The 18,986-nt window shown below is 35.1% G+C and overlaps 1 protein-coding gene across 1 annotated transcript in view; it reads left to right on the plus strand.

Moving 5' to 3' along the window:
- Window positions 1-18,986, plus strand: part of LOC149782280 (ubiquitin conjugation factor E4 B-like) — a 76,802-nt gene that overhangs the window by 30,867 nt on the left and 26,949 nt on the right. The window contains exons 9-17 of the mRNA XM_089933661.1: window positions 141-255; window positions 1,656-1,796; window positions 2,372-2,488; window positions 5,774-5,872; window positions 6,561-6,674; window positions 9,214-9,303; window positions 10,335-10,440; window positions 12,941-13,182; window positions 17,448-17,575. Of these exons, the coding sequence (XP_089789787.1) occupies window positions 141-255; window positions 1,656-1,796; window positions 2,372-2,488; window positions 5,774-5,872; window positions 6,561-6,674; window positions 9,214-9,303; window positions 10,335-10,440; window positions 12,941-13,182; window positions 17,448-17,575 (1,152 nt within the window). The remainder of the gene's footprint in view (window positions 1-140; window positions 256-1,655; window positions 1,797-2,371; window positions 2,489-5,773; window positions 5,873-6,560; window positions 6,675-9,213; window positions 9,304-10,334; window positions 10,441-12,940; window positions 13,183-17,447; window positions 17,576-18,986) is intronic.

Raw genomic sequence — 18,986 nt, forward strand, 5'->3', positions numbered from 1 at the left:
ATTTTAGCTTTTGCTGGGCTTTGCTCTCCCTTCCTTCCGTCAAGTGTTGTACCTTGATCCCCCTGCTCCTTTTTCAACAATTAAATTTTAAATTTTTTTTATTGCCATCCTTGCATTTAATTGTATTTTATTCATTTCAGATCTCTAAGCAGTATATCATTGTTACTTCCTTATTTATTGTCTCACAACCTTCCAAGGGGCTTTCTATCAGAACTTGTACAGACTACATGCAGTGATCCAGATAGTTTTTCAAGGGTAAGAAATCTTTGGTCTTAGACTTTTCGAAAACCATTTTTGGTTTGGTTGGTTCAAGCCTTTGCCATGCAGTATGCACTTCTTGCATAAAAACTATCAGCTTCCAATAACAGGCCTTTCTCTATGTTTAGTTTTATTGGCCCTAAAAAAGTCAGTTATGTTATTAAATGGGCAAAACTCAGATTTTAATTGTGCAGTGAAATGATTTGACAGTGTTTCCTCCCTTGGCTCTTCTTAGAACACTAAAATTCAATAAAAGTTGCTTAATAAAATTAATTAGCTTTCTCAAAGTATTTTATAAATTGTTTTAAATAAATTCTCATTTGAGAGATAAACAGAAGTAAGATTTAAAACATTTATGACTTGATTACATGTATTTTGAGGAATATTTTGCTTATGAAATGATTATCAGTATCACACACTTTATGCTCAGTTCTTTCATTCAGATCATTGTACCTGTATTGTCTGCATTCTCCAAACCATCAGTATTGTGAATACTTTGATTTTGTAGAAATCACACACACACACACACACACACACACACATTTTCTTAGGAATTATTGCAGCGGGTGAATGAAAGGGACTTTCAATTATTTTAAGAATTATTGCAACAGTTTAGGGATGGGGCCCTTCTTAAGAATGATTGCAACAGGTGGATTAGTATATAAGATAGACCATCATAGCACATCAGCCTGAGAGTTTGGCAATACAGGTAGAATACAGGTAGTCTGTTCTGTAGCATTAAAAAATATTAAGTTATATTCAGTGTCTGTACGTTGCATTAATTAAATTCCCAATGTGCAGTTATAAAGGTAAGAAATAAATTATGTACTATTCATTCTTTCAAATTACATTTTCTGCTTTACCACAAATCTGGCATGGACATGTATATGTAGTGATACCCATTTCTATATTTCTGTCTGGTGAAATTTTGCATTTTTAGGTCATTTTTCAGCTCTTCGGTGGTGGATTTGTGGTCCGTTAACACATTTTAAGTTGAACTTGCATTTAAGCTCAGAAGTCATTGATAACCTCACTCCAGAAGAATTTCTATGTTAAGAAAAAAGAAGTTAGAAGTGTAAAAGTGAATAAGCATTGAATTGTTCTTCTGTACATTGTATTTCAGAATTGAATTTCTGATTCCTCTAAATCTGATCAGAATTGTACTTTCTGTTAAGTATTTTAATTAGCACGGCTTCTTAATATTTGATAATGATAACATTACTGATATAGACTTTCATGACAGAGCAAACCAGAAAGATAATGAAAATCTTGCTATTGGTGCAGATTTAATACTGATCTTATCTGAGATTTTTTAAGAGTCTGTTGAATAAGTATTAATGGAAATGAAAGGTCTACACATAATCGAGGACTTTTATACTGTCATTTTCTCCTTACAGGTATTTGTACCAGTCTTGCAGAGTCTGAACAGACTGGTGCAGTCTCTGTCATTGGACTCCGATGAATACAGAGAACCAGTCGGAGTGCTTAGTGAGCTTTGTGAGATCAAAAGTGGAAACCGCAGGCCAGTATGTACACTGGTAAGTCTTAAAAATTGGCTATTTTTATCTGTGGCATAACTTTGATAAGATAAGTTGTTAGGTTTACACTTTTAGGGAGGAGAGAGTAGTCTAGTTTTGATTAACTTGCATGCACTGTTAAAGGCAGCATTCTTTTTACTGAAACTTTAGTTAGTAAAACTTTTTACATTTATGATGTATACTTAATTCATGAAAAATGAACAACCTGTACATTTTAGAGCATGTGTTCATTTTTAAGCAATACATTTGAAAAGTTTAATTGAATATTGTCTTTTTATATATATAAAGACACATGGTCTTTGATTATTTCAGTTTACAGCTTAGGTGTGAATATAACATCATTTCATTATTCGAGAGTTCTATGGAACACTAGAATTTATGTGACTTTCAGAAACTTTTATGCACGGCTTCTTAATATTTGACAATGATAACATTACAAAAGTGTTACATATGTTGTTACCTTTAATTACAGGTGAGACGTTTTCTGATTATTATAAACGTAATCATTATTATTATTTTGATTTGTGATACCCCAGCAGGAAATGCAAATCTAATTGTATCTGTATATTTTGTAGATTGTACAGCAACCCAACTGGCTGAGTGAATCACTAACCCAGGCTGTTGGCATGGAGATGGAAAAATTATCATTCCTAGGACCTTTTCTTGGTCTTTCTATCTTTGCCGAAGATAATGTAAGATCTGGTGGCATCCAGTCAGTTTGTCACTAATGGTGTACTTTTTAAGTTTTCTAAAATACAATCCTTGTTTCTGACATAAAAAGAACTTTGTACTCTAGGACTTTTGTACATATGCTTTTCCTGATTGCAAGTTTCTTCTGTGAATTATCATTGATTCCTGACACCACCCACTTGCTGTTAAATGCTTATGGTCTTGCTAATGTGATCAATCAAAATTGACCTTAAAATGTAAAACTTGATATCACATGGTAAATGTCATTCAAGTCAGATTTTAGCTTGCCTCATCAAAGTTGAGAAGAGCTTTTAACACTAACTCCTGCATTGGTGTCAGCACTTAACAAAGCATATACATCTGTACAGCCTCACTTTTTCAACCAGTATTCCTTTCTAGGTGCTTGGTAGCAGTTTGGAGTGCATTTCATTGCACCGTCTCCCTGGGGTGGGGTCACAGATGGCAAATTTTGTACATGTTCGTTAGTTCATTCTTCTTGGTTAAGCTTTTGTATTTGGCTTGTGTTTTTCGCATTGTGTATACATACTGTTATATCTGGAGTCATAAAACTTTGTGAGGGATGCATCTTGAAAATACATCCTTATCAAAAAAGTAGGTGACTGTGACCCACAATTCATTTGGAGTTTTTAGTTTATTTCTCAAGCCCTGTTTATGCTAGGATCATGAAACCAGATGATTGTATTCATCTCTGCTTGTACCAGACCACTGCAACAAAATGGTTACCTATGACCTATATTTAACATTTTACTGACTGATTAAGTTTTTGCATAAGCTGATGACCTCATATGTTTTTCGCATCCTGCGTAATACTGTTATATCTGGAATCATGACACTTGGTATGGAGATGCATCTTAATGAGTACCACATTTTCATCACAAACAGGTCACTGTGTTCCAAATTTTATGCTTCACTGACTTGGGTTAAATTTTGTGCTTTAACTGTTTATGCTAGAATAATTCAACGAGATAATTATATACATCTATTTTAGTAAAACATATGCAAAAAATAAAAGTTGAGTGACCTTCATTTCACTGGCATAGGGTAAGCTTTTGTGTTTAGCTCTAGACCACTTTATATTAGCACTACTGTCTCTGTCTCATGACAGAAGTAGGTAGCTCTTGCCCATATTGTATGCTTCACTGACTTAGATTAAATTTTATGTTGTTCATGTCATAGGCACTGATCATGAGAAAATGATGATTTAGCATATGAGTAGTTTTTGGCATGCTATATGCATTCTATCCTTCCTGGAATCATGAAACTTGGTGAGATGTTGCATTCAAATTAATTACCCAATTTTTAAAAGCTTTTACTAATACAGGGAATGAAAATTGAATTGCCAATCTCAGAAAGGTATTGATACATTTACTTGCTTGATCTTGTACAGATTTAGGGCTAAACAGTGTTTTTCTGTCAAGAAAATTATGTCCTGTCAAAAAATGTCGCCAACTTTGTTGATTGAAAATCCCTACTTTTTAATGGAAGTTTCCCATTTGTTTTGATTAAGTTCATGAAAGTGCTTTGTTCTAACACTTCAGTACTAATAAATGCTTGCCAGAGGGCGAGCAGACTGGTCTCAGTTTGTCATTACTTACAACTGGTGTTAGAGTGGTGCCATAGCAAGTTCCAAGAAACGTTATTCAGACATAATCAGATTTAGGGTAAACTTCATCAGTTGCATTTCTGTAATCTTTTGTTTGGTAAGAGTTTATTCTGTGTGAGTAAAAATATATTTACCTGGCTTATATCCAAACACTGTCTTCTAAACTTGTTATTTAAAGAAAGGAGTGTAGTTGTCTACTTCAGAGCTAAATATTCTTATACATCTCACATGGTCATGTCTGGTGGAGGTTAACGATTGTACGAGGCGTTATCATGATATGGAAATCAATCACCCACTTTGTGTATCAAGTTGCCTGAAAAGTGTACAGTCATTATTTTCATCAGTGCAGATGTAAGATCTTATTGTAATAGAAATGAGTAATTTTGATACAACTTTATTTCACACTCCAAAACTTATATGTAGAGTAAATGTGGAGTTGCAAATTTAAATTACACCCTTGTAGAAAAATAACTGATTTTACAACTTTGCAAATGCACAGAATGATTCAGGTGAAAAACTTATTGTTTATTTGAAGACAAACATATAAATAATAATGAGAATAGGAATTATTTTTTAATATTTGTTGTAAGGCTATTGCACTCATTGACCCTGGATCTGGTATCTGTCATGCTTCCATCAACAATTGCTGTTTTCAAGTTCTTAAAGCGCACAAGATCAATTTGAGCAAGAGTTGGCAAAAAGCCATCTGTCATAAAAAGCGATTTTCAGGTTCATACAAATTACACTGATTTGGCATTAAATATATCTGCCATAATAGAAAATATAAAATGTTTAAATGACTTCTCAGAAACCACTAAAAAGGCAGAAGGACCTTTCAGTTTTAGACATATGATACTGATTTATCAAATATGGCTGCCATCACTGGAGGTAGACAAACCTTTTAATGACATATTCTTAAAACTGCCAAACAGAATTAAGCCAGATGTGATTAAAAGCATCATTTTGCCATTACTAAAACTACAGAAAAACTTTCAAATAACTTTAAAAAACTGCTGAACAGAATTTGCCTAAATATAACATGAAGTATTCTGGTATAAAGACTTTTCAGGTTTGTTGCTGATCAGATTTTACATCTTACTTTTTAAATTCAGATGCAGGTGGTATTGGCTTTGAACACTGACCAAGTCATACCAAAGACTTATAAAAAATAGTACTAACAGCTGCCAAGCTAGGTGCTAATCATTAAGAGGTTAGTGTTAGGACTGGTTGGTCTGGTGTCAGGATAATGTGACTGGGTGGGACATGATGCTACATGTCTGTGGCATGATGCCCAAGAGCTAGACATCACTGTAAACTGCCACACTGCACATATTGTAGCCATATGACTGAAAGATTGTTGAAGCTACATTACGAATCCATATCACACACTCTTTCTAAATTATAAAGACCTTTAAAAGAATTCCTTAATAAGTGGATAAGACTAGTTTTCTGCCTGTCTGCCATGTAGTATGGCTGTTGTTAATGAATAATAGAGAAAACCCTTACATTTCAGAATGCATCATGCTTACCTAGATTTCTTGGCCAGCTGCTCTGTTATTTGGCTTTGATGCAGATGCCAGCCAGATTAGGTATCTCAGGCCCAGATTTGGTCCTCTTGTCTATAATCATTATGTGTTTTCATATCATCTGGGTTTTTTTGCAGACAAAAGTGGTGGAGAAATATTTCTCTGGTCATCAGCTGACTCCAGATAACACAAAACTTGTTCAAACATCTCTGCAGCACAGATTAGGATTTTTACGGGTAAGTTTATTTTGATGTCAAGTTTCAGATGGACCAAGACTTTATCATTTAGTTGGTAATCTATGTCAGGCTTCCGATGTACTAAGACTTTATCAGTTAGTCGGTAATTGATGTCTAGCTTCAGATGGCACTATACCTTATTTCTTAGTGGGTAATCAAATAAGTTTGAGTTTATGAGCAGCTTTTTGACAATTTCTTGGAAAAAACTACACAGCTGTATAAATTTAAAATAATGTATTAAAGAGGATGTACAGCGAATATTCTGGTATGAAAAGAGAAGGTACATGTATTCCAGAATAGCTTGTTTGGGAGCTTCTTATGTAAATTGGATTTTTTTGTTGTTGCCTTTCACAGAAACCTAAATGTATAAAAGATTTTAAATGTGGTTAACTCATCCAACTTCGGGATTCAACATGCTTTGGAGCAGTTGAATAGAAATTAATCTGTTTAATTAAATGTATAAATTTGTCCAAAATGACAAACAATGGCTGCGTAGAAGATTGGGTAAGAGTAATACATGAATTCTCAATTAACAAAGGAAGCATTCAGTTTGGGAGAATTTTATTTAACATCAGTAAATCAATTTCAGTTTAGACTTTTAATGTAGAAGAAATAGAGTGGTGGAAAAATTTTGATTTCGGTAAATTCTTATAAAGTTAGACTTAAAATTGCTACTTATTTATTTCAGGATGAAATGCATAAAATAGTCCATTCCCTGTTAGTCAATGGCGAAACAAGAGAAGCTGCATTAACATATATTACAACAGTGATAGACAGAAATGCCAAGAGATCACAGTTGCAGGTTAGTTCAGTGTAAAGTTAATTTCTGTGTCTTTACAAGGTAGAGAAGACAAATGCTATTCACTTGGTATTTTTAACTTTGTTCAGTGGCAGTGTTTAAAGTTTTCTGGCATTTTAGTTGCTTTTGATGTACATATTTTTTCCAGAGTGCTTTTGCAGTTTTTCTGTACAATTTCAACTTCATTTCTATATGAGGACCACATGCTGCGTGTAAATATTGCTGTCTAATGGTTAAGGTTGATGTGATAATTGGTTTTAGTAAAAGTATGGTTAGAAGCATGAATAAGATTGTTCTGATGTTTTGCCATCTGTGTTGATGATGAAAGTCAGTCACGTAAGTTTCACGGAAACTATGTATCTGGACTGAAGAGCATATCTTAGTTTAGATACAGTTTGTACATGGACCAATCTTGAAAGCTTTCTTAGAGCATAGGAGTCATAACTTAGGTTGCCGGATTGATGGTCAAAAAAAGACACAACAGTGGTAATAATGTATTTATCACGCTGCTAAGTGACTTCCAGTTTTGAACCATATCCATTGCCAATATTTCTGAAAAATGAAATACCAAAGGTAATAAAGATTAATAATTTTGAGGTAGTGATGCTCCTGTTCACCAAAATATTATTGCTGTCACCAGCAGCGATGCATTTGTACAGTATATTTGTTTTAATTCTTCCAAGGCATATCAGTTGCAGCTTTATGTATGGCGTAGTGATTTTTAAATTTCAGTGAGTCTTGCTAGACATTTTAATCAGAACATTAACATGAAGACCAGAGTTTCTGAAACTTAATATTTATCAGTTACTTCAATTGTATGGGAAAATATGAATTAGTTTTTTTCTGAGTAGTACTGCTCGATCTTTGGGAGTGAAGTATTAGTCCGAAAACACGAGTTCATATATTCTCATACAAATGTAGTAACCTTTTTATTATATACTCATTTCATTTTCCTACCTAAGGCTTAATAATAAAGAAATACACTACAAGAAGGAATGTAATTGAATTTATGCTGTATTTCAAAATAAATACACAACCATAGATTCATCAATACAAAGTAATAATATTAATGTGCACATAGCACCACCAGCAACCTTTGAACTTTGTCATGCTCAACATTTATTTTTTTAAAAATTCTTGTTTTGGTCTACTTAAATTTGAAATTTATAGTCATATTTTGAATCAATGCACATTGAAAAACTTTTTCATTTGGTCTGGAATGGATAGATTTTGTTTTTCTGTTGATCCAACTCAGTTATGCTTTTCTGCTTTTGATGGACTGGATTTATTGGGTCAGTTCATTGTAGTAAGGTGAATGTGACTTCAGCTGGAAATATAGTTGAAATTACAGTACAATTTCAGTTTGTATCAGGTTTTCCATGACATGGGTGATGTCATTCAGATTTGTAGAACCAACAAAGTACATTTTGAGGAAATTTAAAATGCATAAATGTAAGTAGATTTATTACCATTCTTATTACCAGCTAAAGAAGACATGTTTATGCCGAGTCACTTGCATGCTCGGTGTTGGAGGGAACCCAGCTATGACCTGTATCATACAGTGTTTTTCTTTTATTGCTAGCCTAACATTGTATGAAAATAGTTAAATGGGGAAAATTGCAAAGCAGCTGTTTTGTGACAGTCCATTTAGCTAGCAGAAATTGTTTTTTTGTCATCTTGGCTTATTGGCTCTGAGGTTCTTAGTTTGCTTCCAAAACCTTTGTTTGCATTTTTTTCTTGAATTTAATGTTTTGACTGGCTAGTAAAATAGTATGTCTCTGATGGATATGTGATAGCCCTTGGCCTTACTATTCTTTTCTATGCAATTTTTATATATCCCAGAGAGCACTGGTCATAGTTGGAACCATTCCATTTACAAAAAGTTATGAACATTTCATCATAAAAAAAACTGTTTAAATGATCAGAATCGTATTTTCAATAATGTGTCTCTCACTTTGTTGTGGACATTGAGTCGGACAGTCGAGTTTTATTGATCAGGTCCTCGAAGAACTGATGGTGGATGATGATGAAAGATAGTTGTTGTTGCTGGTATCTTTATTTTAAGCCCTACATATTTTGTTCTGAAAGTCTTATATAATGTGCTTGCACATCTCTACACAATAGGGTCCTTTGGTGGTCAGTTGGTCTTTACAGATCACTGACATCAGACTGCTGTCTGCTTGGGTTTGAGTCTTGGGCTTGACAAACATAGGTATGTGAGAAAGCCTGCCATTAGCTTCCTGTAGGTCAGTGGGTTTTCCCCATGTTCTTCTTCCACCAGTTATACTGTCTACCCTGTATAGCCTGTCATGTGCTGAAATAATGGTGTTCAACCCACAAGAACATTAACAACAGAATTGGTTTCTGAACACAATAAAATTAGTTTTATATCAGCATGGTGGATTATTAAAAGTGGGGCAGGCCTATAATGTGCTGTTTTTGGTGCTCAGGTAAAGAAATTGGTATGAATCCACAATTGTGTGACCTAGAATGAACCTTTATTGAGATAGATGCTGCAGTTAATTTTTTTTTATTTTCACAGGTGGATGAGAGGTTTGTTGCAGGGGATGGCTTTATGCTGAACCTGCTGGTGGTACTGCAGAAGCTGTCATCCAAAATCACAATGGACAAGGTGTGTATAATGGAATCTATCACATATCGGTTATGGAGAGTGATTTCTCACCAAATAGGTCAGCATTATTGCAGACCCTGGAATGGTGCATTGTTGTGAACCATCTGTAGTTATTCAAGTAACTGTGGTTTCTGTTGCTGTGGTATTCCCCCACCCCAACACACTCACACACATTTGGCCTACATGTTTCTATTTTTAGCTTTTTGTATCACATTTGTGCAAAGCATGAATCTGAAATCTAGTTATTTTTAAAATAATTGACTTTTGAACAAAAGTTATTGAATAAAACAGTAATTTTTTATTGTGACTAAGGCATATGATTAAATATATCTTTAGAATAATATTTCCCAACTCATAAGCCCATTCTTGATGATAGATTCACCTCAGCTTTAAAGCCTTGTCCATTAATAAGCCCTCCTCTAACTTTAAAGCCTTGTCCAATAACAAATCTACCTCAGCTTTAAAGCCATGTCTAATATAGCCCAACTTCAAAGCCATGTCCAGTATACCCCAATTTTAAAGCCTTGTCCAATAATAAGCCCACCCCAGCTTTAAAGCCTCGTCCAATAATAAGCCCATCCCAGCTTGTAAGCCTTGTCCGATAATATTTACTCCAACTTTTAAGCCTTGTTTATTTAGAAACCTACCTTAACTTTAAAGCCTTGTCCAGTAATAAGTTAACCACCAACTTTGAAGCTGTGTCTGATAATAAGCCCACCCAGCTTTAAAGCCTTGTCCAATAATTTCTTTAGGTCTTGTCCAATAATAAGCCCAACCTGGTGTTAAAGCCTTGTCCAATAATTCTACCTTAACCTGTAGGCCTTGTCCAATAATAAGCCCATCTGAGCTTTAAAGCCTTGTCCAATAATTCTACCTCAGCCTTTAAGCCTTGTCCAATAATAAGCCCACTCCAGCTTTAAAAGGTTGTCGCATAAGTCCACCCCAGATTTTAAATCACCTTTAAAAAATGGACCCTCTGGGTTATGAATGGGAAAAGTACTGTTTAAGCTGCCTTTTCTTTCTGTTTTCAGGTTGATGTGACTTATCCTTTCCACCCAAACTCCCGCTTAAAGCTCACTTCAGAGTCCAGGCTTAAACTTACACCACAGGAAGCAGACCTAGCAATGAAAGAAATGAGTAAGCCAGGCCTGGAGACTATAAAACTCAAAGTTTGCGTTCGAGATTTAGTTTTCTCTTGCAAACAGTCAAAAGTGGCATTACAAATCTAAAATGCATTTTGATAGGCTGACAGAAAATCTCAAGCTGATAAAATTAATGACTTCTGGGCCTGGGCCCTCATTATGAAAACTATAAATTATGATTTATATTTAATGTTCTGTCTGATTAAAATCAGATCAGTGGTGTTCTACATAAAGATCTGACAGTTTTGGTGTAATTTTCTGATGACCTTTGAATTGGACAACGGAAATGCAGCTTTCATAAATTTGAAAGTCAATCAAATAGTTTGGTGCACATTGATGCTCTTAAGTCATACTGCGTAGTATCCCAAATCTGTAGGTGCTGACATCTGATTGGCTGATAAAATTAGCAATTATGGTAATAACATAGGTCACCAGGACATGACCTCTAAATGTGGTTGCTGTCAGATCTTCATGTACAACAGTGGAGATCTAATTTTAATCAGGGCTGTTCCATTTAAACATACATTGTACCCAGGGAAGGCAGTTTTTAAAAAGGATATGCCAGGGTACTTTGATTTCACAGAGTTAATATTAAAATGATAAGAAATTTCTGAAGTGCATCTATGGGTGAGTGCCCCACTTTAAAAGTGCCTTCCCTGGGTCCCTTGCATGTTTTACTGGAACATCCCTTAGGTTGATTAAATGTTTAACTTCTTTATTTATTTTTAATTATCTGCACCATAAGATTTGATATGCAGTGGAACCCATTTAAAAAAAACTTGGATTAAGTGAATTTACTGATTTATTGAAGTTCCAATTTTGATTAAATACAGCTACAATCCATATTTTTTGTTTGTTTTGCAAAATGTGTCCATTATGTATCTATAAAAACTAGATTTTTCATCTTCTTTTCAAAACATCTAAACCAATTTCAGCTAAACTTCATAGAACAGCATCCTGGCATGAAGACCATGACAAATTTCACACAGCATTCTTACATGAAGGTTTTTGAATTACTTTTACCAATGATGCTGATTCACATTCAGGTGTGGTCACTGTTACAAAAATGGAAAGACCTTTAAATGACTTCAGAGAAATCACTTACATAATTTTTACCAAATTGGGCAGAAAACATGTAATATAAAAGCCTATCCTGTTTATACAAATCACGCCAGTATGCCATCTGTTATGGTTACTGTTATGGTTGACATTGTTTATACAAATCATGCCAGTATGCCATTTGTTATGGTTGACATTGTTTATACAAATCATGCCAGTATGCCATCTGTTATGGTTGACGGTGTTTATACAAATCATGCCAGTATGCCATCTGTTACGGTTGACAATGTTTATACAAATCATGCCAGTATGCCATCTGTTATGGTTGACAATGTTTATATAAATCATGCCAGTATGCCATCTGTTATGGTTGACATTGTTTATACAAATCATGCCAGTATGCCATCTGTTATAGTTGACACTGTTTATACAAATCATGCCAGTATGCCGTCTGTTATGGTTGACAATGTTTATACAAACCATGCCAATATGCCATCTGTTATGGTTGACATTGTTTATACAAATCATGCCAGTATGCCATCTGTTATGGTTGCATTGCTTAAAATAAAAAAATAAAATCTTTAACTGATTTCTCAGAAATTGCATTGTATAATTTAACCATATTTTACAGAAAATGTTTGAACATAAAGACTTTTATGCGTATTATGCTGACTCGTCATCAAGTATAGCCAGCATTACGAAAAATAGAAACAACTTTTCAAGAGCTGCTCAACCAAACTGGTTGAAATGCTCAACCAAACTGGTCCAAATTTTGACTTAAAGTATCCTTGCTGGAAGGTCTTGCTAATATTTATACAGTTGATGCTGATCCTCCATCCGAGGCCCTGGATGGGTGAGTGGTCTAAGGCACTAGGCCAGTAGGTGTTGTTTGCTGGGACTTCCTGGGGTTTAACTGGTTCCTTCCTTCACCAGATATACTGTCACCATATAGAGCCTTTCATGTACTGAAAAATGCACTAAACCAACAAACTGATGCACCATAAAATATAGGTGCCATTACTAAAAATAGATAAACAACTTTATTAAACAGAATGATTAACAGAATTTTAGTACATTTGATAGAAAGAATTCTGGCATTGTGACTTTTTTAATGTTGGTCATTTGATTCAGATGATGCATCAAATGTGGATGAAGATACCAAAAATAAAAAGACCTTTAAAAAGATGTTTTTATAAGATATGCAGTCAACAGCTTTGGAAAAAGTTTAAACAGAATCCTATTGACCCAGAATGCTTGGCTAACTTCTAGGCATGTGTCAAGTGACTGTTCTCAGACTGACTTGGGACTCTTGTTTTGTAAGAAAAATATAGTCAAATTTGACCAGTCCTATGAGAATTAAAACAAATTGATTCTTCTGAATCAGAATCATTCCCATCCATTAATTAACTCAGTATTACATTTTCTTCCTGTTTCAGAGAATAAACTTGGCCAGCCTTGGCAGGAACCAAATTTCCAAACTGAATGTTTCTTTCTCACAAATCATTCTCACCACTTGTCCATTATACCTGTCATTCGCAAGTATACACGCCGGTTACGGGCAGTTCGGGAACTGACTCGAATGGTAGAGGAATTGGAATCAGCAGAAAGGGAATGGTCACTGGGCGCATTATCACTACGCAATAAAGAACTATTGAAAAAATGGAAGTCACAAATACAGGTAGGAATCTTTAGAACACAGGTAATACCGTGTTCATCAGAAACTCTGCACTAGATAATTTGAAGCTTGATTAATTCATTTTGAAAAAATAAATTACCTGGTTATAATATGTTAGGAGTCCTTCCACTGTTCACAAATCCTTCACTCCTAGGTGAAAAGACATTAACATCTTTGGTATATTTCAATAGTTAAAGTGTTTAAACATCTGCTGACAAGATAAGTCAGACAAGAGTAGTCTCCCCATTAATTGATATATTGGTGCCTGATCCCATCATTAACCAGTCTACTATTTCCATCCTGCTCCGGCTCACCATACTCAATGAAGAATATCTTCCACTTTGTGCTTTTTCTCAAGCTGGAGTAATCCAGGGAGTTGTCTTATCACAAGGGAAGTATAATCCATCTCTTTTCTCATTGAATTTGACTCTGTCATCATTATAAATGAATATTTTGCATCTCATTTGCCAGTTTAATTATACAAGAAGTAAGTCTCCCTGTTAATTCTCTATTCTAATGGTCAATAGTACTGTAAAACCCATCTTGAGAACTGACCATTCTGCCAACAAAAATGAGTCTCTCAAGACATGTGGTTTTGCCCAATGGTTTTGCACAAAAAGACCAGTTTCCAAGGTCAAATTTCAGCACTCATGCCCAGAAACCCAAAGCTCCATCTTTATTTCATGGTAATATGAATATGATAAATATGAAGGACACCAGTAAGGCATTTCAGTTGGGGAAAACCTCAACCATGTCTTACTCAGTACATACCCCTCACCTAGCCCCAACACAACTGATCTTGTATCTCATGGCACAAGCTCTTGGGTTAATATTGATGTGTTGCAAAAGCCTAGCTTGAATCTTCCCAGTATTGGCTACTGTAATCTTGCCAGGGATAGCCAGTACAGGACTTTCTTCCCATACATCACTTTCCTGGGATAGCCAATATGGGACTTTCTTCCCCGGACATCACCTGACACCAGATGGCTGGCACTTTGTCGCTGATACAGTCACAATATAAATACAGTGGTAATGGCTACACTGATCATGCCTGGGATAGCTAATACCATCATTCAGTTTTGGACTTAAATGATTTCCACTTTGCATGAAAACATGAAATTCCTGATCACTCTCATGATATGCCTGGATTTCTTGTCCACAGACAATAATCTTGTTCTGTCACAACAATGAATTCACCTGGGTATGACATTCAGTACCCACCTGAGCCATGTCTTTCCCTAAGGAAGGTGCTTTGAGTATTGTCTTGATAGTGTCAACCACCCATATCAATTCAAGCCTTTCTTTGCCTATTAGGCTTCCTCAGTGTGCTGGTCACAAGTTTATGATACCACTTAAGAGGATCATCTTTTCAGATGGGTAGCTGAAGCTCTGATCACACCAAGCTCCAAACAATGTGAAGACCAAATTTATTAGCTAATATTGGACTGATATGAAAACATGTACATTTTAATCTGTTAAACCAAAGGCCTTAGTATGTTGTTGTTATAGGGTTTAACACCATTTTTCAGCACAAGATAGGCTATACATGGCGGCCAGTATTAATGGTGGAGGAAGAACTGGGAAAACCCCTGAAAGAACCACCGACCCACGAGAAGCTACTGGCAAGCTTTCTCACATATCCACATTTGCCGAGCCCGAGACTCGAACCCATGCAGACAGAGGTGAGATGGCAGTGATCTGTGACAGAGAGCGCTTTAGACCACTTGGCCACTCGGGGCCCCTGTCTTAGTATGATGTCACACGAAGAGAATGGAACTTAGTTCAGTTCCTCATGGAGATCCTGGATGGTACAAATCCTATGATAATAGATTTTGAGACATTTTGAATATGTGATGTACAAACCCTTTAACAATTGCACAGTGATAATATAGAATTAATTGAAAATTACTATAGTGATAAAAATGGCTGGATGACCCCTTTAATAATAATAAAGCTAGGACAAAAACATGTATATATTATTTAAAATAAATAATTTAAAGTATACTTTATGAAATTATTTTAATGCAAACATTCCATTAGCAGTGTATTATTCCAGTCAATCTAACAAAAGAGAAAATTGCATTATTAAGACTCAATATTTGGTCCTGTAGGCAATTTTTTTATTTTAAATAATTATATCCATATCCTGAAAAGTGGGTGGACACTGCATCCATATTTCTTTCTGTGTATCCATCACACTTAAATAATTTCTGCTCATTAACTTTAAATCCATTTAAAGGGATGAAACTTTTGTATCCTTCTACATTATCATTAGAAGGTGTGTTGTTTAACATGTTAAAAATACTAATTTATATCAAATGGCTTGGAATTATCAGCCATTTTGTCCCCACTTTTTGTAGAAAGTGGGTGATATTAAATTTAGCTTATCCATTCTTCTTTCTGCCTATCTATCCTTCTATTAGTCCTGCTTTTCTTTCTGCACAAGAACTCTCAAGTATTATTGGACCAAATTTGCTATGCAGCTTGAGTTTGATGAGAACTTGGCTGCATTTGATTATCAGCTTTCTGCATCGTCATTTAGCAGAGTGATATCCAGTGCTTACGTGATTATTGTGGAGCAAAACTTGACTTTAAACTGCTGACAACCAGGTTTTATTGCCTGGAGTGAAGATAAAGTTGCTTTCTTCTTGGCCAAAGCAGAGGAGAAAATTCTGTATGTAATTGATGGGTAATGACATGTAACTGATTCCACCGTTTTAGAGAACAGCATGGTTTAAAACAGACCATGTGTCTTCATTTGCAGAAATAATTGCTTTGTAATAGAACTTACTAAATGAACTAGATAGAGCGTCACTTATAAAATGCTAACAATGAAATATATAGCTTGTGAAATGCAAGTTAAATCTAAATCTTAACATTTGAAAAGGATCATGGATCATCCAAGCATACCATTATGATAGCAGGATCATGGCTCATCCAAGCATACCATTATGATAGCAGGGTCGTGGATCATCCAAGCATACCATTATGATAGCAGGATCATGGATCATCCAAGCATACCATCTTGGCGTTATGACAGCAGGAGTTGATGTTTTATCCATTAAAAAAGGCAGAATAGTCTTTTAAGTGGGTGAAAGTTCAACCCCTGTAATATCATCAGATTGAATAAGTACATCTTGAATTGTTAGTACCCGATGGGTGGCCATATGGTCTAATGTGCTCTCCTTTATAGATCAATCACATTATCTCATCTCTACCTGTGTGAGTTCAAATCTTGGCTTGACCAAACTGGATATATATAAAGTTTGCCAGTAGCTTTCTGTGGTTTGGTGGTTCATCTTGCATTCCCTCCGGGTTATTCCTCCACCAAAATATACTGGCAGCCATGTGTAGTCTGTCCTGTGCTGGAAAATAGCATTAAATCCCACAAAACCAGACAAATCATGGATTCTTAATTAAAGTGGGGTTTGTTAGGAATTGATAATAATATTACTATAATGACTGCAGGTGTCTAGATGTTAGGTAGTTTGTCTTCATTTTGTTCAAACTGCACTACATAATGAAAGGTCTCTGAAAATTTCAGAAGTGAAAAACCAAAGATATCAACACTGGGTTGAATGAGAATGATTTTAATTGGTATATTTAGGATTTTGGCATTGCTGATTGGGTAAAAGTGCTGGTAAAATAATGACTATAAACGTGGACATGAGACACATGCCAAAACAACTAATTATGGTCATCATTCACTATGTTTGTGTTTACTGCATTTATCCCAAATTAGCACTATACCCATATGCTTTTCTCTGCATCACCTTTTCTCTTTCATTTTGTCTTTCATAGTTCCATAATTGTAAAGATTTACAGTTGATTGAAAATTTACTCAGTATTCTGAGTGATGCAAACAAGTCACATATTCTTAGCTTCAGATATACCCACCATCACCAGACCACCCTTCACTTTCCCACAAATGTGATGACTGATGTATCACTCAAGTTTAAAATGATATAGATATGGTATACTGGTAGATCCCTGGGTCAAACGGGCAGTGATCATAATGGTGTGTTGCAGTTCCTTCCTGTAGAGACTTCTTAATTTCGTTTAAGTATGTACATGGGAAGGACAACATTTTTGTCTTGTTTTTTAGGCTAGATTTGGAGCTGGCAGTATAAATTGTAATGTAATTGTAATTGGTTAAATAGTCTTGGAGAAAAAGAAATACAGGGAAAAATTCCTTGCCTTCATTTACATTAGCTGACTAGTTTGAAACAGAGAATAGGAGAACATTGATTTTCTTGTTTTGTTAACAGAGACTGCAGAAGAGCAAGCTATGTGCTGATGTTGGAACCTTGGATGAATCTCTACTCAGACGATGTCTGGAATTTTACAGCATAATGTCAGATTACCTTTTGAGGGTTGCTGATCCAGACAACAATGGGTATTTACTTTTAACATATGTGAAAAATGTTTCATATGCAACCACCATTTATTGGGACTTTTAAATTGTCCAAAGCTACAGAAAGTGCCAGATGCATAAGGCATTTTTAGATAAATATGAATTATAAGAATGATTAACCGTTTGGACTAACCACATTTCCCCAACAAATTTAGATATGTTATCACTGACACAGAGATTATATTACATTATTAAATATACTTTTTTCAGCTGCAAATATCGTTTGATCAGATAGTTATTCAGTAATGAACAAATTCTTTTGATTAGAATTAAAGGCAAGGGTTGAGGTCTGTTTTCATGAACAATAAACGTCAAAAGTAAATTCTTAAAATTAGTTGCAGTTGAACTGTTGTTTTTTTGTAGTGCTTACACTAGCATTTCTCCTTTAGATACTCCCCCATGACATTATTGTTAGAGATATAAGCCTGCTATTTCATGAATCCAGCTGTACTAAAAAGAGGAAAATTTGTCTCTTCTGTCCATCTCATATAGACAAAGGGCAATAACTCTTTACCATTACCTCCTCTTGCCACCACCAGGTGTTTCTAGTTTTTGAGCTTCTCTTCTATACAACAAAAAAATTGTATGAGATATGTCCACGAAATGAAAGCCAAATTATTAAAGTCAAACCATCCGTTGAGGATTTTGGATTTATTTAGGTTAGTATTCATTCCTAAACTGGTGTTAATTATTTTTTGAATTTTGTGAATATTTTGTGAAATTTTTACATTTTCTTAGACTTGGCAATGTTTGGACCACATGTCACAACTTGCTATTATTGATGTGTGTTGTTATTCATGGTTTCACAAACATTGCCTATTGCTTTCTCATCCAGTTAGTAAAGGGTGTTGTGACTCATCAGTTTATACATTTTTGTTGTGTTTTATCTTGTTGTTTCAGTGAAACCTGTTAGTGGAGTGTAATAAATGCAGTAAGTTCAAGGCTAAGGAAGAATGCATGAGTTGTGCCTTGTGTGTTCAAAATGTACTTATCTGTTCTTTGCAGTGTGTGCACTTTTTGGTCTGAGAGGGCATTGACAACAGTTTTACAAAAGTTGGCAAAAACAAAGAATGAGGGTGACAATGATGCAAATTTTAAAATTCCTACAAGTGTACACACATTTTTAGGTGACCAAGGAACATAAGGCCAACCACATATCCCAGCAGTGCCTTCAGGACTGTAAGTCCGGGCCAGGCACATGGGACTTTTTACAGATCCACTAGATCTATCCTTTACTATCATATCGCTCTCCATGATCATCCAACCAGTCAAGCCATCTCAATCATACTAGACCCATTCAAGTTGCAAGGTCTACAGCTTCTTTTTTCATCAATTACTGAGATCTTGATTATAGATTGTCTTTTGTAACATGCCTACAGCTGTACACAGTTAC

The sequence above is a fragment of the Sinohyriopsis cumingii genome, chromosome 15 (assembly GCF_028554795.1).
Source record: "Sinohyriopsis cumingii isolate HCF-2022 chromosome 15, ASM2855479v2, whole genome shotgun sequence".
Taxonomy (NCBI): domain Eukaryota; kingdom Metazoa; phylum Mollusca; class Bivalvia; order Unionida; family Unionidae; genus Sinohyriopsis; species Sinohyriopsis cumingii.